The sequence below is a fragment of the Hibiscus syriacus genome, unplaced genomic scaffold, assembly GCF_006381635.1.
Source record: "Hibiscus syriacus cultivar Baekdansim isolate YM2019G1 unplaced genomic scaffold, ASM638163v2 tig00111388_pilon, whole genome shotgun sequence".
NCBI lineage: Eukaryota > Viridiplantae > Streptophyta > Magnoliopsida > Malvales > Malvaceae > Hibiscus > Hibiscus syriacus.
The window spans coordinates 1,303,522-1,326,061 of NW_024063076.1; the positions used below are offsets into that span (position 1 = coordinate 1,303,522).

The following is a 22,540-nucleotide window of genomic DNA, read 5'->3' on the forward strand; positions in this document are numbered from 1 at the left end:
CACTCAATCCATATTATATCGGTCAACTGTCATTCGTCAACTCAAATTTTAAGTAATTATAATCTAATCGAGATATATACTTTAAACCTATAAAACACTTTTAGAACCCATCAAATATTTTTAAAAAGAATACATTTTTATATCATGTAATAAATTACAAACTTAATGAATTACACATTTTATGTTTATAATATATCTCAAAATACATTTTCGGTGTAAAATTCAAATTTAATTGTTGGAATTTTTCTGAACAGAAAACAAACGAGCTGGTTCTCAATGGTCGTAGAGTTTTGTCGGCCCAAATATTCTGTATAGATCCTCCTTTTTAAGATTTTATCGGGAAAAGGCCCCAATTTCCTTATATATTCGACCCAACCCAGAGTTTGTACAACCGTTAAGAAAATAAAGGCTGTTCCTTCACTCTCCCACTCTCCAAAAATCAGCATAAAACCCTCCCTTTTCACCCCCTAAACCCCATTTGTTTCTTTTTTGATTGAAGAAGATGCTGCTGCAAAAAACACAAGATATTGTGTTCACTAAACGGCCTTACATCGAAGATGTCGGGCCACGAAAAATGTGAGTCCCTCGTTTTTGTTATCATTCTTTTTTTCTTCCGTTTTGGATTTAATTATCGCTTGAATTTGTTCCTGTGTTTTTTTTCATTGATGTTTATGCAGTAAAAGCATGAAATTCTCAATGTTTTCGGATTCAGAGATAGCCAAAAGTGCCGAAGTTCAAGTATACAAAGGTGTTTACTATGATCCTCAAAACCGCCCCATTGAGGGCGGGTTATTGGATCCTCGAATGGTACTTAAAAACTTACATATATTAGTATTTTATGAATTCCGTATTACGTTTTTTTGCGTTATTTTTTTATCATTTGAAGTTTCTGATTTTACTTCTTCCACTATGTGTGTTTTAAGGGCCCTCCGAATAAGTCTGCTGGGAAATGCGCAACCTGTGATGGAAGTTACAATGATTGCCCAGGGCATTATGGATACTTAGTTCTTGCCCTCCCTGTTTATAATATTGGGTATTTAAGTACAATTTTAGACATTTTAAAGTGCATTTGTAAGGTAACGAATAAACTTGACCTGAATTTTTAAATTTTAATTTAATTGAAGCGCAGTCTAGACCATGCTTATTTTGGTGTGTTGTTTACAGTCTTGTTCTCGTGTACTTTTGGATGATCAATTAGCCAAAGGTTATCTGAAAAAGATGAGAGCTCCAAAGATTGAACCATTAAAGAAGGCCGAGTTATTGAAAACCATAGTAAAAAAGTGTACATCTATGGCTGGTAGTAAAGCTGTAAAGTGCTCGAGATGTGGATATGTAAATGGTTTGGATTCTTTATTCCTTGTACATGACTTTATATATATTTTGACATGATTTATGCATCATCTACGAGTAAAAAGAAAAGCATGTGTTTGGTTACAGCAATTTCTATATGTAGTTTTCTTGAGGTTATTTTATCTTCAATTGTCTAGTTCATTTTCTGCTTTTCTCATTTTATGCATCTTTGTTCTTTGCATCATCAATTGATGTGGGGGCCAAAATGTAATTTTACCATTGTCTTAGCTTAAAACTTTAAATTTTAAAAGGACTAAGTCAAAATTTTACCATTTTAGTGGGTCCATGGCCCTGCCAGCCCCTAGCTCTGCCCTGAAGCTAATCTGGTTATGATAATTGGTTGCTATATAGGGTTTGTTAGGCTTTTGTGATTCTGTGAAATGAAACCGGCGCGTAATTACTTTTTTTTTCTTTTAATGGTTTTTAGGTACAGTGAAGAAGGTTGTGGGGAGGATAGGCATTATTCATGACCGTTCAAAAATTAATGACAACAGTTTGGAAGAATTTAGATCTGCAATTTCACACACAAGAGAGTCCAAATCAACCTTCAACGTGTCTACCTATGTGCTGACCCCAGTCAAAGTGCTTTCGCTTTTTAAAAGGATGACTGATGTGGTAAAATCTATGCATTCTTTTTCATATTTTTATTACATATTGCACATGTTGGTGATTGCATTTTAATCCAAAAAATTTTCTTCTTGACATTTTCATTAACATGAATACATGATATGTTCTGTATTTCATTGTCCACAGGACTGTGAATTGCTTTATCTTTCTGACAGACCTGAGAAGCTCATTGTTACGAACATTGCTGTGCCCCCTACAGTTACCCGACCTTCGGTCCCTGTGGATGGATCGCAGAGGTTACAACAGAAAATATCTTACTCTATTTTATTATACTATGCATTCTCACTTTTATTTACTGGACGTCAGGTTTATTTCTGGTAGTTGCTACTAGAGGTTATAAAAGTATAATTATTTTTACATTTTTCCTCTTTCATGTTGCAGCAATGAAAATGACATTACAGAGAGGTTGAAAAGAATTATTCAGGATAATGCTAAGCTCCATCAGGAATTAGTAGAAACAAATGCTTCATTTCAATGTCTGGTATGGGAATTGATTCGGATACCTATTTTGTACCTATATAAACTCTGTTATTATTATTATTTGTATATATGGAGGTTGATTAGGCCTTGAGTTACAAAAATGAGGGAGTCTTATTCACCTTCTATCTCACCTTGAAGAGGGAACTGGGAACCCCCAAGCTTTAACTATTGAAGTATCTATTTCTTAATTGTTTGAATGATATTATCATTTTCAATTATATATATTTTTATTAGTTTTTCATATTATTTTGCCTATTTCCTTTACATCCCCTTTACATGAATTTCTATTTTTCCCCTCGTTTTTCTCTACTTGATTTTGAATTACCTCCTATATGTTTGGGTATCTCCTTGACAACATGTGGTTAGGCTAGTATTGTTCTTTGAATAGAACAGGGTCATATTTTAATGTTTGGTATCTTGTTGCTCTTTCCTTTAGTTGTTTTCTTATTGCTGCGTAGAGAATTTGCTGATATAGAAATGGCACAAACTTATTTGACTGCCAGAAGTCAAAGCATAGAAAAAGAGAGATCATTAAAGGATGTTGTGTGATGTGGGGTAGGCATGCAATGAAGTTGTTTTAGGAAAATGCAATAGATTGTTTGGGTACTATACTATGATTAAAGCTATCTAAGTTACAGACTGCTGATGTTACCACGATAACTAGTAAATTCTTAAGCTTAGGTTTTAATTTGTCAAATATGGGTTTGCTTTTAATTAAAGCCCGGAGAGATATTTTCAAGAATGAAAGGACATATAGGACTAAAACAGGCATGTTCACAAGTCTCTTGTTAGAGTACAAATGTTGAATGTCTGAGTTGATGTGTTAAAATTGTAAGTTGCTGTTGTAGACATTTTATTCCCTTTGAAGATCATTTATGTTGTCTCATGTTGAAGATTTTTGCTTTAGGGAGGCTGGGAGGATCTTCAAGTTGAAGTTGCACAATACATCAATAGTGATGTTCGTATCGATCACAAGGAGAAGAAAGCGGCAAAACCACTGAGTGGTTTTCTTCAGCGTATCAAAGGGAAGCAGGGACGATTTCGTGGGAACTTATCTGGAAAACGTGTTGAATTTACTGGTCGGACTGTTATATCTCCTGATCCCAATCTGAAAATCACTGAGGTTTGTTCCTAGTAATGTTTAAGCAAGTTTTAGGATTTAGAGATCTCGATTAATTTTTCCTCTGATGGTGTAATGGTTCAGGTGGCAATTCCGATACATATGGCACGGATTTTAAGTTATCCAGAACGCGTTTCCAGTCACAATATAGAGAAGCTAAGGCAGTGTGTTCGTAATGGCCCTTCCAAATACCCTGGTGCACTGATGGTCAGATATCCCGATGGCAACGCGAGGTGCATTGCTCTTGCATCATATTACTGTTATCCTTATTTTGATATTCTGAATTGCTTATTTGCTAATGATGTGGGATTACTATTTAATGCCACAGGTCCTTGATGGGTGATTATAGAAAGCGTCTTGCTGATGAACTGAAATTTGGTTGTATCGTTGACCGCCATTTAGAAGATGGAGATATTGTTCTTTTCAATAGACAGCCAAGCTTGCATAGAATGTCTATCATGTGCCATAGGGTGATTATTAGTTGTGGAATCTAAATTGCAGTATGTAGTTGTTTGTTTTTCCCTTTCTCCTAACTGTTGCTTGATTATTTTTTCATGCAATGAATGTAGGCAAGAATAATGCCTTGGAGAACGTTACGATTCAATGAATCTGTTTGTAACCCATATAATGCTGATTTTGATGGTGATGAAATGAACATGCATGTCCCACAAACAGAGGAGGCTCGGACAGAGGCACTCATGTTGATGGGGGTAAATTCTTTAATACCATAACATCTTTGGAGTAGTACCTTTGGGGGTAAATTCATCATAGGACACTTTGTTTTTGTAATTCCCACAACTTTTCAAACTGGTACAATCTTTTACTTTAAATTTTTTCCCACTGTTTCACATACAATATATCAGTAACGATAATGGTTTGATGAGGAATGTGTTAAGAAACAAACCTTTGAACTGCTACATAACACATTTTTCCTGCAATCTTAGATAAATCTGAAAATTTCTTATCAAACACTATGTGCTTGTTTCTAGGTCCAAAATAATTTATGCACGCCAAAAAACGGAGAAATTTTAGTTGCTTCCACTCAAGATTTTTTAACATCTTCGTTCCTTATAACGAGGAAGGATACTTTTTATGACCGTGCAGCCTTTTCACTTATGTGTTCCTATATGGGTGATGGGATGGATCTTATAGATTTGCCCACTCCAACATTACTTAAGGTAAAACCTAGTATCCTTTTTAGTACTTTTGCCTCTGTTTTTATATTTCTTACTGAATTTAATCTTTGTGACATAGCCCATAGAGCTTTGGACTGGTAAGCAATTGTTTAATGTTCTATTACGCCCGCATGCAAGTGTGAGAGTCTATTTGAATCTTACTGTTAAAGAGAGAAACTACTCCAGGAAGATTGTCAAAAAGATTGGTGATAAAGAAATTGAAGTAGAAACAATGTGCCCAAACGATGGATTTGTCTATATCCGGAATAGCGAGCTTATAAGTGGGCAATTGGGGAAGGCTACTGTAGGTGAGTCTTGCTTTTTTCTTCTTAATTTTTACTGTGTACTGTTTTTTTTAACAATTACTGTTTTGTGTAAAAATATGTTTCTTATTTTTTTTTGGTTCTTCTCCATTGATTCATAGAAAAGTGTTTCGCTGAAACATTTCATACACTAAATTAATAATTATCAGACTTTACAGATACCAGCTGCATCTAGTATTTTTAGGGTGAGGCAAGATCTGTTGCATGGTAATTTGATTTGTTATGTGGAGAATATTAATGATAAAAGTTTAAACCTACTTTTTGTAGGGTAGAATGAGGGTAATATGTTTCTTGTTAGTCATTCTTTAATCATATTTTCATTTGGGACTTTGCACTTTCTGAGCTATTAGACACCATTTATCAAAATTTTATTGTTACTAACCTTAAGAAAGCCTGTCAGACACGCTTTAAGCTGCCCATTGACATTGAAGAGCCAGTTGTTATATACATTTTCTTATTTTCTTCTATTATTTTGTGGTTTCCTAACTCCTGTATGATACTGTCTTCCTGCTTTTTTTCTTTTGATATAGCTTCAATTAATGGGGGAGAACTTTGGTTTAAAACAAATTGCTTTAGACTGGACATAGTAGTAGCCTATATACAGTTCCCTTTCCGCTTATGAGTTTATAGGCTACAGATTTCACAGTTGGTCTGAATCCTTATGTGCTTAAATAAATACATGCTGAAAGCCTACAGAGTGGTGACCTGTAATGATTCTAAGAGCTGTACAGATCTTATCTGTTTTCATGGTTTTAATTGCTCTTAGTTGCTGTAAGACATTAATTCTTGTTTTTGAAGTTTTCTATTTATTTATTTATTTATTTATTCATTGTATAACACCCTGGAGTTTCTTTGACCTGAGTTATGAGGAAAAAAGAACAATAATGTTCAGGGTAGATTCTTGACATTCTCAACTTTTTATGTCCTCCAACATGAATCCAGGAAATGGCAACAAGGATGGACTTTATTCTATTCTTCTTAGAGACTACAATGCACATGCTGCTGCTACCTGCATGAATCGGCTAGCTAAGCTGAGGTAACCATATGACCCAAGATTTTAATTGTGAAATTTCTTGTCATCTTCTCTTAAGTTAATATATATAAACATTTTGGTTGTTTGTATGGCTGCAAGTGCTTCATGTTTTTGTTACAGCAAATTCATGACTTGCCGATATCTTCTGAAAATATTTCTTTGAAATCTTGGTCTAGCATATTATAAAATGGATTTTATATTGTTGATTACTCCATCAATAATACATGTTATGGTCTCTGAAGATACTTTCCACTTTCCATTTTATTCCAATGTGTTTAATGAAAGTATAGCTCTTATTTGATTTGTATTTTATCTTCTCTCTCTATATTTGATTTGTATTCTCTCTTCTCTCTCTATATTTGATTTGTATTCTCTCTTCTCTCTCTATATTTGATTTGTATTCTCTCTTCTCTCTCTATATTTGATTTGTATTCTCTCTTCTCTCTCTAAAATTTCTCTTTATTTGCTTCTATGTAGTGCTCGTTGGATAGGGAATCATGGCTTTTCGATTGGAATTGATGATGTCCAACCGGGAAAACGTTTGAATGATGCGAAAGGAGTAACAATTTCAGGAGATTATAAAAAATGTGATGAACAGATACGGATGTTTAATGAAGGGAAACTACAGCTTAAACCTGGTTGTGATGCTGCTCAAACACTCGAAGCTAATATAACTGAAATATTGAATAAAATTCGGGATGAAACGGGGAAGGTAAGGACTGGAGCTATGTTGTAGCATTTTCTGTTTGAATTTATTAATTGGTCTCTGCACAATACTTACATTCCCATAAAACATTTAAGTTTATAGCATGTTCCATACAATTGGAACTGTGTATTTGTTTTCAGAATGTGATATTATCCGAATACTATTTTGTTTATGGCTGATAAAAAATTGCTTTAAAACAGGTATGCATGAGAGAACTACATTGGAGAAACAGTCCATTGATCATGTCACAATGTGGTTCCAAGGGTTCTGCTATAAATATAAGTCAAATGATTGCATGTGTTGGTCAGCAGTCAGTTGGTGGTCGTCGTGCTCCTAATGGATTTATAGATCGTAGCCTTCCTCATTTTCATAGAGGATCAAAAACACCAGCGGTAAATTTATTATATACTTTTTTAGCTCTTGACATCTAAATTCCTTTGTTATTGATGCATAAACCTAAACAGGTCATTCTGTTGGAGTAGCCTGTGTTAACTTGATCTGCGTGTAGTATGGACTATAATTTCTAACCTTTTTGGTATCTGAAAACTGTCCTCATGTTGTGTATTGGTGTTTATTTTGTTAAAACATTTTGTTAAAACTCCTTTCCAAATCCACAAAGCACGTGTAGGGAAAGAATTCTCAACCATACAAGAGTTCGGGTCCATGTTATACTCGCAACACACAACCCTTTTCCACCACGATCCCTTCTCTGAGGCAAATTTCCATACCCATTTTCCCAGGAGAGCCATATTCTAAAGGACCAAATTTGGAATCCCTAAGCCCCCAAACTCTTTGGCTTACCCACCAAATTCCAGTTCACCCAATGGATATTCTTTTTTCTGTCGAACCCCCCAAAGAAAGGCTGCCATAATTAAACTTTAATTTCTTCACCACCTTGGTTTAAAAAAGCGCGCATCAGGCGCGCTTGATGCGTGATGCGGCCGTTGCGATGGTCAAAGCGCATCTGGCAGCCTGATGCGGTAGGGGGTACATAATGCGGTCTGATGCGATCCGATGCGGTTGATGTGGGCCGATGCGTGCAGATGCGTTTAGTAAAAGTTTTTTTGGGCGTTTAGTAAAATCTTGGCCGCCACAGTCCCAGTCAAGGTTAACCCTGACAAGAAAAGCAACGTTGCATTGAGTGTGGTCGCCGTTAAAAACTTGGCCGCCTACCGAGATGATGGAGCTGACTCGTACAGCTTCTGAGTCATGGGTTTCTTTTGATCATTCGACATGATGAAAAGCCCTGATCGTACAATGAAAGAGATCAACAAAAGAAGGGCAAAACGGAGTGTAAGATGATGAAAGAGGGATGTTGAGGTGAAAAAGAGAGCTGTGAGGGTGGCGTTATAAGGAGGGAGGTGAAGTGTATATTTAATACACCTTTATCATACGCGTGTACCGTATTATCTAGAAAGGTGTAATGTTGTAATTGAGTCTGGAGTATTGTGCGCGTGTTTGGTTGAGCAGCTTTGCATGGATGTTAGTTGATGAGGATGTGACGCGTGCCTCGGACTCTTGGGCGGGCTTAGTAACGGATCTTTTTCTGTTTGATAATGGGCATGCGTTTCGATGCACTACTTGGTTGAAATAGTTCTTCGCATTAATTCAACCATATGGATTCACACTATAGTTCAAATTAAATTTTGATCTCTTAATTTAGTTATTTTAAGATGAAGAAGATTTGGTGTTTCTTGATGATGATCTTACATGGGATGCGGTGGGTAGAGTTTCCGGGGCTAATGAGTAAAGTCATTTCACTAGAGGATCCAGAAGAGGAGGTGATGATGGGGTCGGCCCATCAAGAAATGATAAAGGAAAAATACTCGCTCTTGTTGATGAAGATGAGATGGAGGAAGACATTGGAGTGACTGATGATGATGAGGGAGATGGAGGCGTGCTCGGGTTTGATGATGGGGATCTTGGAGACATTTAGTTTGTGACTAGAGAAAGTTTGGAGAACTTAGTGGGGAAAGGGAAGTGGGGGCTATTGTTGATTTGTCTTTTGGTTGTTTTGATTTTCCTACGCGTACTTGTCTATTTTGTTATTCAACATTTAGTACTATTAAACTACTTTTGGTATTAATTGAAGTATTTTTGATATATAAGTATTTACAAGGTATAAAATTAGTTCAAAAGTATTTTTTTTGTGAAAATTGGCGCATCGGGTTCGTGATGCGAGCGCATCACACGTTACGCATCAGTTTCGGAGAACTAAACGCATCAGAGCGCATCCCGCATTTTAAAACCAAGTTCACCACACATACTGGAATTCGAAAAATAGAAAGAACTTGAGGATTGCTTAAGGAATAACATGTGTTTGAAAACGGGAAATGGTGAGTCAGTGGAATTTTGGCATGATTTATGGGTGGGTTCAATTCCGTTAAAGGACCGGTTTCCTAGGATATTTGCTCTTTCGAATAATAAAGGGGGTAAAGTTGCAAAGTTTGGGGTGAACTCTTCTTCAGGTTGCTGGTGGGATATTCAATTGAGAAGAAATTTGGCGGTTTGGGAGGTTGAACAATGGATTCAGCTTATGTCTTTGTTGAATGGTATCTCCTTGTCATCTTCTCAAGAAGACTGCTGGGTATGGACAGGGAATGGGGAGGGCTGTTTTTTAGCTAAATCATGCATCAAGAAATATTTTGATTGGGTTGGTAATGAGGATACTGATGGTGCTTGGGACAGTCATGAATGGGTAGGGGTGGCTCCGCCTCGTGTGGAAACATTTGTTTGGCAGGTTGTCCATCAGAGATTGGCAGTTAGGGACGAACTGTTGAAGCGAGGTGTGATAGGGATTGATGACCCGTTGTGTTCGATGTGTGGTAAGTTTGTGGAGTTCTCATCTTTTTTTGCATTGTGAGGTGGTCTGGGGTTTGTGGACTAGATTCTTGATTTATTGGAATGTCTCCTTTGTGGTTCCATAGAGTTTACTTGCATTCATCACAGTTTGGGATGATTTAGTTCCGAGCTCCATTATTTAGAAATTCATTCCAAGGGCGGTGTTTTGGTCAATTTGGAAGTGTAGAAATGAAATAATTTTTGACAAGAGAAGTTGGATGGTACATTACTGTTCTTCCTTGTTCGTTTTAGAATTGATTCATGGTTTGTGGCGAGATTCAAAGATGTGCATATTCATTTTGATTCCCCAGTGGGTGATTTAAGACTAGTAGATTTAGTGGGAAGAAAGAAGAAGGGTTGTTATTGCTCATCGTGTTGGGTTCCTCCGCCTTCAGGGTTTGTAAAATTGAATGTAGATGGTGCGATGTCAAAGGGTCAAAGGGGTGGGATAAAGGAGGTATAGGTGGATTGATAAGGGATTCTGAAGGTTTGCTGCTTGGTTCGTTTTCTGAGAGGATTGGGAGTGGTCCTCCTATACTTGCAGAGCTATTGGCTATCAAAAGAGGATTGTTGTTTATGGAAGAAATAGAGTTAGTTCCAATTCCAAGGATCATCCTCGAATCAGATTCTCTTAATGTTCTGAAGTGGATAAAAAATCCGGCTATATTTACTCTGTTTCAGTCTTTGGTGAAAGATATTGCTTCCATAGTGGAAAGTAAGGATATTATTATTAGGAATACACTGAGAGCTGCCAATTGGGAACCGGATAAATTAGCTAAAGATGAAATAGGTTGATTATTAGGTTGTGTGTTTAGGTTGTTCTATCATTCTGAGTTGGTTGTATTAGTGTAGGTTGTTTGGTTTTTAAGTGTTATGTTGTAACAGAAGTTTGTTACGCTTTGTATTATTGTTTTGTTAATAAATTCTTAGGCACTCTTTTCCTCCTTCCAATGTCCTTCACGTTACTGTTGTAACATGGAGGTTATGAAGGGGTTTTTTAATGAGGCCTACTCTATTTCTCTCAATTTTTTTTTGTTAAAACATTGTTTTTATTACATAATGTGTCCAAAATTTCAATTTAGAGAGTTATTGTACCATTTGAAACTAGTGTAGAGAAACAAGTATCTCTTACATAATTTTAATTTAGTAATCGAGTCTTGTTGTGTGTTGTGACTAGCTTTTAATTTTCTGCAAAACTTTATAGGTGTTTTCTAACTTTAGAAGTAGCATAGATCTTGTAGGAGTTAACTCCTTTAATACTCTTTAAGTTAGTAGGCTAGTAAATAATTACCTTCTGAATCTTGTTTAAGGAATAGTTGATGCTGCATACCTTTTTAAGACTTTTAATAATGAAACTAAGCTCACTGGGTTAGCTAGGCCTCGACGAATTGTAGTTGTGGGTAACCTCTCTTTAACAGTTGTTCCCTTTTATTGAAAATTATCCGAAACGTTCACATGATTGCATGGTAGTTGAATCTATCTTAGTTGAAAGATTTTTCCTTATCTTGTTGTGGCCTTTTTTTTTATCAGAAGGGTTTATTTCTCTTTTACGAGGTGAGTGATTGCTTTTCCATAGTTCATCCTTTTGTGGATTAAGTACTATTGTGTTAAGCAACATCAACAGTCTCCGAGATTAAGTTAAATAAAATGATCATTGCATTTTTATGGCTTTGAACAGCAAAGGTATATATTATTACACTCATTCCTAAGAAATCCTATCCGGAAAGCCTGGATGATTATAGACCTATCAACTTAGTAGGGGTATGTATAAGATCCTCTCAAAGGATATCTCAAGAAGACTAAGACGGTGTATTAATGACATAATCAGCCCCTCTCAATTTGCCTTCATACCCGGTCGGCAAATCTTGGACTACTCCTTCATCGCTAACGAAGGAATTGATTTTTGGAGGAAGAAAGGACTACAAGGAGCTGTGTTCAAAGTCGACTTTAGGAAGGCCTATGATACAGTTGATTGGTCAATTTTATTCCAAATTATGAAGTATATGGGATTTGGGGAGCGATGGTGTAAGTGGATTAGCAAGTGTATCTCCTCAGCATCTATTTCAATTCTAGTAAATAGGGTCCCCACCGAGGAAGTTTCAATGACCAAGGGCCTAAGATAAGGCTATTTCTCTTTCTCCACTATTCAATATGGTTGGGGAACTATGTAACTTAATGCTGGCTAAGGCGGTCAACAAAGGTTTGTTCAGTGATTTCTTTATTAGCAGAAATGAGGAGTGATTCATGCTTTCACATATGCAATTTGCGGATGATCTAATAATTTTCTGCATGACGTTGATTAGCCAAATAAAGAATGTGAAGAGAGTTCTGCATGTGTTTGAATTGATGTCGGGGCTACAGTTGAATTTCTTCAAAAGCAGATTATTTGGGGCAAGTGTAAATGAAGAAATTATTAAAGAATGGGCGTCGAATATTGGTTGTACAGTTGGTGCTTTCCCATCTGAGTACCTTGGTCTTCAACTCGGAGCAAAGAAAAATTCAGCAGCCCTGTGGGACCAACTGGTCGACAGTGTGCAAGCCAAAAGATAGTGGGGGTCTAGGAGTTATGGACCTTAATCTAATAAACAAAGCTTTAATCGGGAAATGGTCTTGGAAATTTGCAAATGAAAGGGATTCTTGGTGGAAGAGATTGATTTGCAACAAGTATAATCTTGAAAATAACTCCATGATGCTTAGTAATAAAAATTCCCACAAGGTTCTTGAATATGGAGGGGAGTTGTTAACAATCATTTTAAGAGTGATGATTTGGATCCTGCTTTCGCAATCAACTACAAATTCAAGTAGGAAACGGAGAGGTATCCTACTCTGGCACGAAACGAGGATAATGGAATCTCCCCTAAAGAGCTTATATCCAAGACTCTTTGCCCTTTCTGTCAACAAAAATGGAAGAGTAGCCGACTTTGGAGAGCTTGGAAACATGGGTTGGGTATGGAATGTTGAGGTGTGGAAGAACCTAAGTGATTGGGAGCTGGAGCGATGGGTTGAATTAATGTTAACGTTAAGCAATTTCAGATTTGGGGAAAATACAAGAGTCTGCTTGATTTGGAAAGGAAATGGAGAAGAAATATATTCGGTTTAGGGCGTGTTCAAATTCAGCGGAAGTAGACCAGTCTTGGAAAATTTGCCTTTGGAAGGGATTGGTTCCACCGAGGGTGGAGACTTTCATGTGGTAAGTAATACAGCAGAAGCTGGTTGTAAGGGCAGAACTCATTAAGAGGTGTTCAAGGGATCTCATACCCTTTTTTTCCTGTGTAAGCTTGAATTGGAAGCTGCTTTGCATCTATTTTTTTTCCATGCAAAATAGCTTGGACTCTGTGGGACAACTTTCTGCAAATCTGGAAAGTAACCTCGGTTCTTCATGTAAAAGCCTTGACCTTTCTACTTGCTTGGGGGGATTTGGTGCCACAATCAACCATTTGGAGTTTTATCCCAGGGGTTGTGTTATGGACGATATTGAAGAGCCGAAATGCTATTGTCTTCGAAAAGGGAGTGCTAGATACAACTTATCTATTCTTCCTAGCAAGATTTAGATTAGCAGCATGGTTTTCGGCCAAATTTCCCAAAATTCCGATTCTGATGGAATCTCTCATTGGTGATCCTTCCTTAGTGGATTTATGCATAACTCCAACGATTTAGTCATCTCCTTCCTTATCCTGGATCCCTCCCCCTGAGGGATTCTTCAAATTGAATGTTGATGCAGCAGTAAATAGAAATTGGAAAGCAAGTGGAATAGGAGGGATTCTACGAGATAACTATAGTGTTGTACTTGGGTATTTCTCGGAACCATCTGGGCCAGGACCCCTGCTTTGGTGGAATTGATGGCCATTAAAACCGGATTACTCTTCTTTGAAGCTTCAAGATGGAGCTCTAAGGGGTGTTTGATCACGAAAAGCAATTGCAAAAACTGTGTGGATTGGATTAAAGATTTAGCCGAGTGTCCTAGTAACTATGCTACCATTCCAAAGGAAATAGCTGATAGAATTAGGAATAAAGAGGGCATTCTTCACTGGATAGCTAGATCAGCAAATTTGGAAGCAGATTCTCGAGCTAAGTCAGGTTTTTGGTTGATAGACAGGTTTCTTTGGTTGGGTGGGATTCTGGTATAGGGCTATAAGGTTTAATAAATTGGGATAGAACTCTTTTGTACTAAAGCATCTTGTACCGATTTTTATTATTCAATAAATCTTGAGGTACTCTTTTCCTCCCGTTTTTTTTCCGGAACACCCCTTGGTGCTTCAGCAATTATGAAGGGGGGTTTTAACGAGACCTCCAATTCTTATAAAAAAAACAGCCAAGGTATATTGAGTGGCTAAATTTTGAAAGAGTAGCTGAAGATTCTAGGAATAACTTCTTTTTTTTTAAATGCAAGCATTTTAATTTTCTTTCATTACCTCATAGAAAATTTTGATGACAATTTGTAAAATCTGTGTATTGATGTTGTAGTATTTCTCGCACCTTTTCTTAAAAGGTATTGGAGAATTGATGAAATTTTCTGAAGTTCTGGGCATATAATTTTGTGATTTTTGCAGGCTAAAGGCTTTGTTGCAAATTCATTCTACAGTGGTTTGACAGCTACAGAGTTTTTCTTTCACACGATGGGTGGGCGGGAAGGCCTTGTGGATACAGCTGTATGAATAATCTCATTTCACTTTATTTGTCTCCCTTCAGTGTTGTGAGGGATTCTGTTTCACTTTAGTTACTGATAGTAGACTGTTAGAATTGATGTTTGTACGATTGTTTATGTTTCATCTGGCTTGCTCATATTTTGCTACGTTTGCAACCTTTGTTGTGTTTTCCTTCCTCTATCCCCAGCATGTAGTCCACTTCCCCAAATTTTTTTTCCACTTATGAAAGTAGACAATCACGTGTAATTTCTTTTAGGTTGAGATATTAAAAAAATGCCCTGGATTATTCCACTTTCCTTAAGTAATCCCTATATGTTTATTGTATCCAAATAAGCCCCTATTTTTTTACCCAAATAATTATGCTAGCTGAAAGATTGATTAATGTTAAAGGCTTATTTAGGTATACAGAAAAGATTAAAGGTTAAGAGCTTATTTGGCTACAAATCAATGTTCAGGGCTGTTTTGGTTTCAAATAATAAAATTGCAAAGTTTAGGGTTTTTTTAGTTTAGCCTTTCTTTTATAGCTAATTAACCTTTATTGTAAATGTAAAGTACTATATATATATGCCTTAAATTTTGGTATCTGAACTCCCTCATGGACCCACACTTTAGGACGGTTACTAGTGAGGACTGAGGACTACTAGACTGATCTATTACTCATAAAACAAAACATTGTGTTATTATGTATTTCCAGTTCCTGGACCTGTGCTAGCTTTAATTTGATTATATCTGGTTTTAATTTTGGCATTTGTTGATCTTGTTAACAAGGTTTACCATATCACTGTTATAAGTTCAAGCAGTAAACTGCTGCATTTTTTGAGTTGTTTTATTCTGCAGCATTTCCACTTGAAGTTCATTTTAATTTTCCACTCGAGACATGTCTTAGGGTCATGCAGAATTTTTTTCTGGAATCATTGCAATACATTAATGTTACCAATATACCTATATATGAAGGGCTGAATTAGATTCAAGTGGAACGGATGGTTGGGCTCAAATAGACACTGCTGTTGATACCTTTTGACTGATGTAGGTAAAAACAGCCGAGACGGGGTATATGTCTCGCAGACTTATCAAATCATTGGAGGACTTGAGTATTCATTATGATAACACTTGTCGTAATGCAAGTGGATGTATAGTGCAATTTATTTATGGAGATGATGGCATGGATCCTGCATCTATGGAGGGAAAAAGTGGGTTTCCTTTGAATTTTGACAGATTATTAATGAAAGTAAAGGTGTGGAACCTGCATCTCAAGAGGTTTTGTATCTTATAGTTGGTAGGGTAGATTAACTTGACATTATGTTGATGATGTCCATCTACAGGCTACCTGTCCTCCAATAAATCAGAAATACTTAGCTGTCGATGCTATACCACAAATGTTAGAAGAGCAGCTAGTTATACTTGATCCAGATGGAGTTTGCTCTGAAGCCTTCAAAAAATCTCTGAAAGGATTCCTTGAAGGGAAGAAGAACGACCTAAAGAGAGTGATGGAGTTGGTTAACAATTGTGAACAGAAGAGTGAAATACTTGAGGATGTTGGCAATAAAATATCTGGTATCACTGACAGGCAATTAGAGGTAACTATTGACATTATGTAAAGAACTGCTTCATACATCTTCCCTTTTTTTGTTGCTTTTAAGTTGCATCCTTATGCCAAGGTGTGCAAATACAAGTATGCATTACATGATTTTAGAAAATTTGCATGGACTTAGAGACTATAGGTGGACTGGTAGAGTAATTTATGCATGCATGAGCATGAATATTTTGACAGTGTATATGTAGTGATATATGCATATGTTCCTGTACCATGATGAAGCACTTCCTATTCGTATTTAAATGACCCATCAATCTTATGTTATCTAGAAGTGTTGTATTTTCCTAAATTACCCTTCATCTTTAAAAGGAGAGTTTTCTAGAAGGGGTCATAATTATCTGATGGAGAGCAATATCCTGTGATTAGTCTCATGCGTATTTTTTTTATCCAAATGCTTTTATATTCCAGCCTTCTTTACATGCTTAAAAAATGTGGTTGAGTCTGATGACAGTCTTTTTTTTTTACATTACTTTAGGTTTTCATCAGAATCTGCGTCGGTCGTTATCGCTCTAAAGTAATTGAAGCTGGAACTGCCATTGGAGCTATTGGAGCTCAGAGTATTGGTGAACCTGGAACACAGATGACGCTGAAAACATTTCACTTTGCTGGAGTTGCAAGCATGAGTATCCTTTAAATGATTTCATTGATTCATTGAATTCCCAATTATTAATTACCAAGTCCTTAAATGGATTTTTCAGTGTGATTCCTCAACTCTGTTTTAGATATCACACAAGGAGTTCCCCGTATAAAAGAAATAATTAATGCAGCCAAAAATATTAGCACTCCCATCATTACTGCAGAACTTGAGTTTGATGGTAATGTGAATGTTGCACGGATAGTAAGAGGTCGAATTGAGAAAACTGTTTTAGGACAGGTATGAAATAATCCATTCAGAAGGAGCTGAAGTTATCTCATTTTCTCTCTCTCTTGTTTCTATAACTTCTTAATATTTACTAACCAGTTGGATGATCATAATGTATATATTAGCTGACTTTGTAACCGCATCTTTAACTAGTTTTCTTCTCATAGCCTCAGGCATATTTAACTATAAGTTATGGAAGTCTTAGTTCTTGGACATAAGCTGTTGCCTATTGGATTCCATTTCTTATGCTCTCATAAAAATAACAAAAAATGCAATTTCTTTTGTCTACTTGTTCTCCTATGGGTTGATTGTTTCTATAATCGACTCTCTTCTCGTCATGAAGGTTGCTAAGAGCATCAAGATTGTAATGACTTCAAGATTAGCATCAGTTGTTATCTCCCTTGATATGGAAAGAATCCAAGATGCACAATTGTATATAGATGCAAATGTCGTGAAAGAATCAATTTTGCTAACACCAAAACTGAAACTGAAGGAGCAGGTCAGATTTCTTATTTTTGGTCTCGACACTGACACTTTGGATTGTTAACATCTCCAGTTGTGTTATTCTGCAGCATGTGAAGGTTTTGGATGCTAAAAAGTTGGAAGTAGTTCCTCCAGCTGATAGAAGTAAAATTCATTTTCAACTTCATGCCCTTAAAAATCTGCTTCCAATGGTTGTGGTAAAGGTGAGGCTCCAGATTATCTTTGTGATTCGAGAAGTTAAGAAAAGTATACTCATGCTTATTTCAATTTTCCTGGATGATAGGGTATAAAAACTGTTGATCGGGCTGTTATTGCTGAGAAGAAAAAAGACAGTAAAAGTCAGAACAAAGAAGCAAAAAAGCAGTACCAGTTGTATGTAGAAGGGTTAGTTTGATTTTAAAACTAATTTCCTTGTTTTTCTCTTTTGAGTGGTTTCTAATGTGCCTTAAACCTGCAACTTGTGTTGTAAAATATTATAATCTAGAGCAAGTGGAAAGAAATTGATTCCAACTTATTTTGGCAATTATGTCTTAGTTTGATTTCTTTCCTAACTTGCAACCTCGCCTATCTCCCACTTGTGGGAGTAGGTGTGGAGATTAGTTTTTTTTTACCTTCAAAATAAAAAAATGCTGGAAAAACTAGATTACTGAAAATTAAAGTTTCCCTATTTCCCTGACAAGGGCACTGAGGGAAAGGGAAAATGCAGCTCAGAAATTAGTCTAACAACAATGGAAGGGTAATCAGATTTTTTCTTTTTAGAAGACAGGCCTACATCATATGGAGTACTTTATGATTAACTAATGGAGCTCAATTCCAGTAGCAATGCCATTTTAATCTGATGATGTATCTATTAGAAATTGAATCCTCTCTGGCCTTGCGAAGGAGGCTTTATTATCCAAGTTCAGAGCAGGATCAATAAATTACATTAGCAAAGTGAAAGAGCATGGAAGGAGATTACTGCAGAAAAATGGAATTTAGCTTTTTTAGCTTTGTCGATCATTGATTCTTTGAATGTGTTGCTTATGTGATGCATATTGTTGACATTCCCTACTTTTTAAGAGCTTCTTCCTAACTGTTACAAATGTCGTTTACATTTTCAGCATGGGTCTCTTATCTGTTATGGGCATTGAAGGAATTGAAGGAAGGAAGACAATGAGTAATCATGTCATGGAGATGCTGCAGGTATTGGGAATTGAGGCTGCAAGATCATGCATAATCAATGAGATAGAAGCAACTATGTCAAGTCATGGAATGAGCATAGACATACGCCATATGATGCTTCTAGCAGATGTGATGACATATAGGGTTGGTTCTTTTGCTGACACTGATTGCCCTTTATTTACTTGGAAATTAAAGAGCATTGGTTTTTCATTTCTATTTTACTTGCTATAAATGAAAATTTAGATTAGGTTCTGGACTTTGTTTTGTGGACAATTTTTAACTGCATTTATATTATTGTTGTATCAGGGGGAAGTTCTTGGCATCACAAGGTATGGAATCCAAAAAATGGGCAAAAGTGTATTGATGCTTGCTTCATTTGAGAAGACAGGGGATCACCTTTTTAATGCTTCTGTCAATGGGAGGGATGACAGCATTGAGGGAGTTACCGAGTGCATCATTATGGGCATACCGATGCAGTTAGGCACCGGAATACTCAAAGTTATGCAGCGGTAAGCATGCAATACATTTTCTAATGTTCTGTTTTATTGCACTAGCATTTCTTGTTTACAGTATTCTCTGGGAAATCATCAATAAATTTCACTAGTGAAGAGGTAATTTGAATTATTGAAGATTGATAAAGTAAATTTGTAATGCTCCAATAAAAGATGTCCTGACCTTTTTGCCATATTTAAGGTACTGCTGCTTTAATCCAGTCTTGATTTCTCTTACCAAAGCATTTTAAATTATTATGGTTATTTTGACAAATTCGACCATTGTGGTCTTAGCAATAGATCAATTATCCTAGAAATATGACTGCCTGCCTTGCATATTGTTTTATAAGCCATAACGGCAGTTGATGACTGGTGATCCTGAGTGATGGTGATAACTGCTAGATAAGATCTAATCTAAGCAAGAACGAGTTTTGAGGATTTTGGTTGCTGTGCGTGAGAATCATTTTTTATATTTCCCAGGGATGGACAACTAGTCTAATGATTTTTCCACCATACAGCTCCAATACAATCCCTGTTGTACCTAAAAAGAATAAATCAGGAGAGTAACACAAAAATGAGTGACATACTATTGACTTAGCCTTGCATGCTTCTAATATTGACAGGACATATGCTGCCTGCTTAGAGATGGTGAATGAATGTCTATTGGTTTTGGAGATGTTTTAGTTGACCTTTATTATTTTCGTATTTGCAGAGTGGATGCTCCTCCTATGCTAAAATATGGAGCTGATCCAGTTTTATGTTGAGGAGTTTGAAACACAGTATGCTCAATGTTGATTATGCATCAGCAGAGCGAATACCACCTGTTAACTCGTTTAAACAGTGGATGGCTGGCCTCTAATCAGAAACAAGGCTAGTTTGCTACTTTGCTTTTAGCTATGTAATTGGTAGGCCACATTAACTTTTCCTTAACAAATTTGAATGTGTACCTATAATATTAAATTAATCTAATCATCTTCAACTTCTTTCATTATTATATTGCTTGAGTTATTCAAACTCAAAATGCAAATGGTTGTGTTCAGTAATATAAAAAAATTCCCACATTACTCTAATCATGCTTTTCCTTCTGCCATCTACTTTCAATACAAATAAACCAGCTGAGCTGCAGCTTATTCCCTTGTTGGTTATAGTTCTAATCGATCGGATTGGGTCGTTTCAGCTCTTTAGGAAAATAAAAGAAAAACAATCTTTAAGAATTTTGAAAATATATATATATATATTAATCAAAGACCAATAATAAAACCATACTGGGAAATAAAGTGAAGAGAGATTATAAATAAACAATAATCAGTTTACATGTGTGTGAGTCAGGTTGGATAACTGCAATAGTGAAGTATCCTCCAAATCTGTGTATTGTCTAATGAAGCCCTTCTCCACCAAACTTCAGATGCCCATTGGGACACTCATCCCCTTTATTTATAAACCTGTACAACCAATTCAGCAATATAACCAGCTGTTGCCTCAATGGAATTGTGTGACTCACTCCATCTTCCCATACTTTCTTCTCTACTGATTTACAAGCCCTTCTCATCCACCAGATATCTTCGTAAAGCGCATCCATCCATGTCGACAGCAGTGAGAACCACCTCTCTTTCGGTACCAAGATGTTTCCCCTACCTATTGCTATACAGAGTTGAGTTGTGATCCTACTGATTTCATGCCGGTACATGGTAGGGATCTTCGAATGAAGCTCCGTGAGTTACCTTTGATCTGCCCACAGTTTCACAAACTCATTTGCCATTCTCTTTTCGATTAGAATACCAACAATCCATTGCAAATTGTCGGCTTATCAAGCTATTTCAGCCATTAAAGCTCCTCGGTTTTGCCTACCACCGTCCGTTCCTATAGCTTCAGATCAGCAGAGAACAAGAGAACCGAGACATCCCTGACACAGATGATAAAGGGTATCTTTCGAGACATCAAACCGATTGTCGTCATCCAATGAGTCTTTTCTAAGTAACCGTGAAATAAGGGTTTTCATTTCTCAACTGGCTTTCTTATCCTTTGCTTTAAGGACAGCGTTAAGAAGGTTCAAAAGGACCAATCTTTCGGAAGTAGATAGTTCAGATGATACTCTCTGAAGAACTTCATGAATTGAGACATGAACTCGAGTTGGCTGAGATAAGATACAACCTTTTCCTCTTCATCATCGAACCACGGGACAGCTTCCAGGTACTCCAAGTAAGAAGTAATCCCTGCATCAAACATAATGGCAGCAGATACCTACAACAAACACCAATATCATAAATGCCTTCACTTCAGCACAAATAAGAATAAAAGCAAAAGATGAAAAACAGTATATGTGTATGTGTATACACACACACACATACACACACATATACATACACACACACACATACACACACATATATATAGCACATATATAGCTAAATTGTGGCCAGGCACATGACATACATGGAATACATAAATGACAGCTTTGCTTCAATTGGAAGGAAAAGATTGACAAGACATCCATTTCAAACCAGTGTATGATAAAAACACATTGCTAAGCTTAAAGGGATTTGCATGAACTAAAAATCAAACTTAGTACTAGTAAACAATGATTTATCGTTCTTTTACCTCATTGAACATTAAAAAAACCCAGAATTTCTAATTGACTAATCATTGCATGAACTGAAGGAAAAAAAAAACTTACAGTGAAAGCAAAATTTCATTAGAATTCAGAATTGAAAGAAAATGAATTATTGTACCTGAAGCAAGCCAAGACTTTGGGTAACACTTTTCTCAGAAAAAAACTCTCCAGTGCACATCCATTGGTACTCTCCGGCCGTCTCTTGAGACAACCGTCAGCCTTACATCACTTGGTCTCAGCCCCCCTTCTTGAAGCTATAGGCGTTGAGTTCGGTTAGGAATTTAGCAACTCGGCGTTGGGTTCCTCTCCGATATTCTTCCATGGTTTTGGTGCCACAGAGGTTCTCCTCCGACATCATCTCGAAGAGGGTTGGGTTGTTGTGACTCGGCCGAGTTGACTCAGCTGGAGGAGGAGGAGGAGAAGAAGGAGAATAGAGCCTTGGGAGGGTTTTTCTTGATGGAGAGAAAGAGTGTCGGTTCTGAAATAAACCCTTGTTTTATCATTGCCGATACTTCTTTTAAAGCCATTGAAGCTTTTTTTCTACTTCAATAAGTAACATCAACAAACTGGGTTTAGCTTGGTTCCAAGGGAGGAAAAAGAAGGGGAACTATATTGAATCCATTGCTTATTAAAAATAAAAAAAAAGGAAGCTTTTCGATAATAGTATCGAAGAACAAAATTTGGGTTTTCTTAGAATCAATAGAAGATGATTGATTTATTGCCAAGAAGGCAACCCTGGGAATGAAGGTGGGATATTCTTGCAGATGCAAGCAAATTTTTTCCTAGGAAAGTAGAGAGAGAAAGAATCCAAGGAATGGCACAACTTTGGATCTGTGATTTCACTGAGAGTGTATGAGCTTTGTAAAGCAAAGCAGATGCCAAATTGTTGTAAAATGTAACCAAGGGGAAGTGTTTAAGCTAATTATGTTTTTTATTTTCTTTGCATTAAACATTATAAAAAATGGATGAACGAAGGAGGGATTTCATTAAACATGATAAAAAGTAAACCTAAATCACAGATTTGTTCCATGAAACTT

General features: G+C 36.5%; 1 protein-coding gene and 1 pseudogene across 1 annotated transcript; one reads left to right on the forward strand and one right to left on the reverse strand.

Annotated features, from left to right (window-relative positions):
* The first annotated feature begins 408 nt into the window (after positions 1 to 408).
* On the forward strand, positions 409 to 22,490 carry LOC120160055 (DNA-directed RNA polymerase III subunit 1-like). The gene is made up of 28 exons (XM_039170514.1): positions 409 to 576; positions 678 to 807; positions 924 to 1,076; positions 1,165 to 1,339; positions 1,778 to 1,965; positions 2,104 to 2,213; positions 2,359 to 2,458; positions 3,365 to 3,580; positions 3,662 to 3,810; positions 3,906 to 4,047; positions 4,147 to 4,287; positions 4,567 to 4,755; positions 4,832 to 5,060; positions 6,018 to 6,111; positions 6,586 to 6,820; positions 7,015 to 7,206; positions 14,206 to 14,304; positions 15,332 to 15,535; positions 15,624 to 15,878; positions 16,371 to 16,518; positions 16,618 to 16,769; positions 17,101 to 17,256; positions 17,330 to 17,443; positions 17,524 to 17,624; positions 18,341 to 18,545; positions 18,708 to 18,910; positions 19,605 to 19,657; positions 22,475 to 22,490. The coding sequence occupies exons 1-27, from the start codon at positions 503 to 505 to the stop codon at positions 19,654 to 19,656; spliced, it is 4,206 nt and encodes a 1,401-aa protein (XP_039026445.1). The 5' UTR covers positions 409 to 502; the 3' UTR covers position 19,657; positions 22,475 to 22,490.
* On the reverse strand, positions 20,218 to 21,858 carry LOC120159976 (annotated as a pseudogene).
* Positions 22,491 to 22,540: the final 50 nt, after the last annotated feature.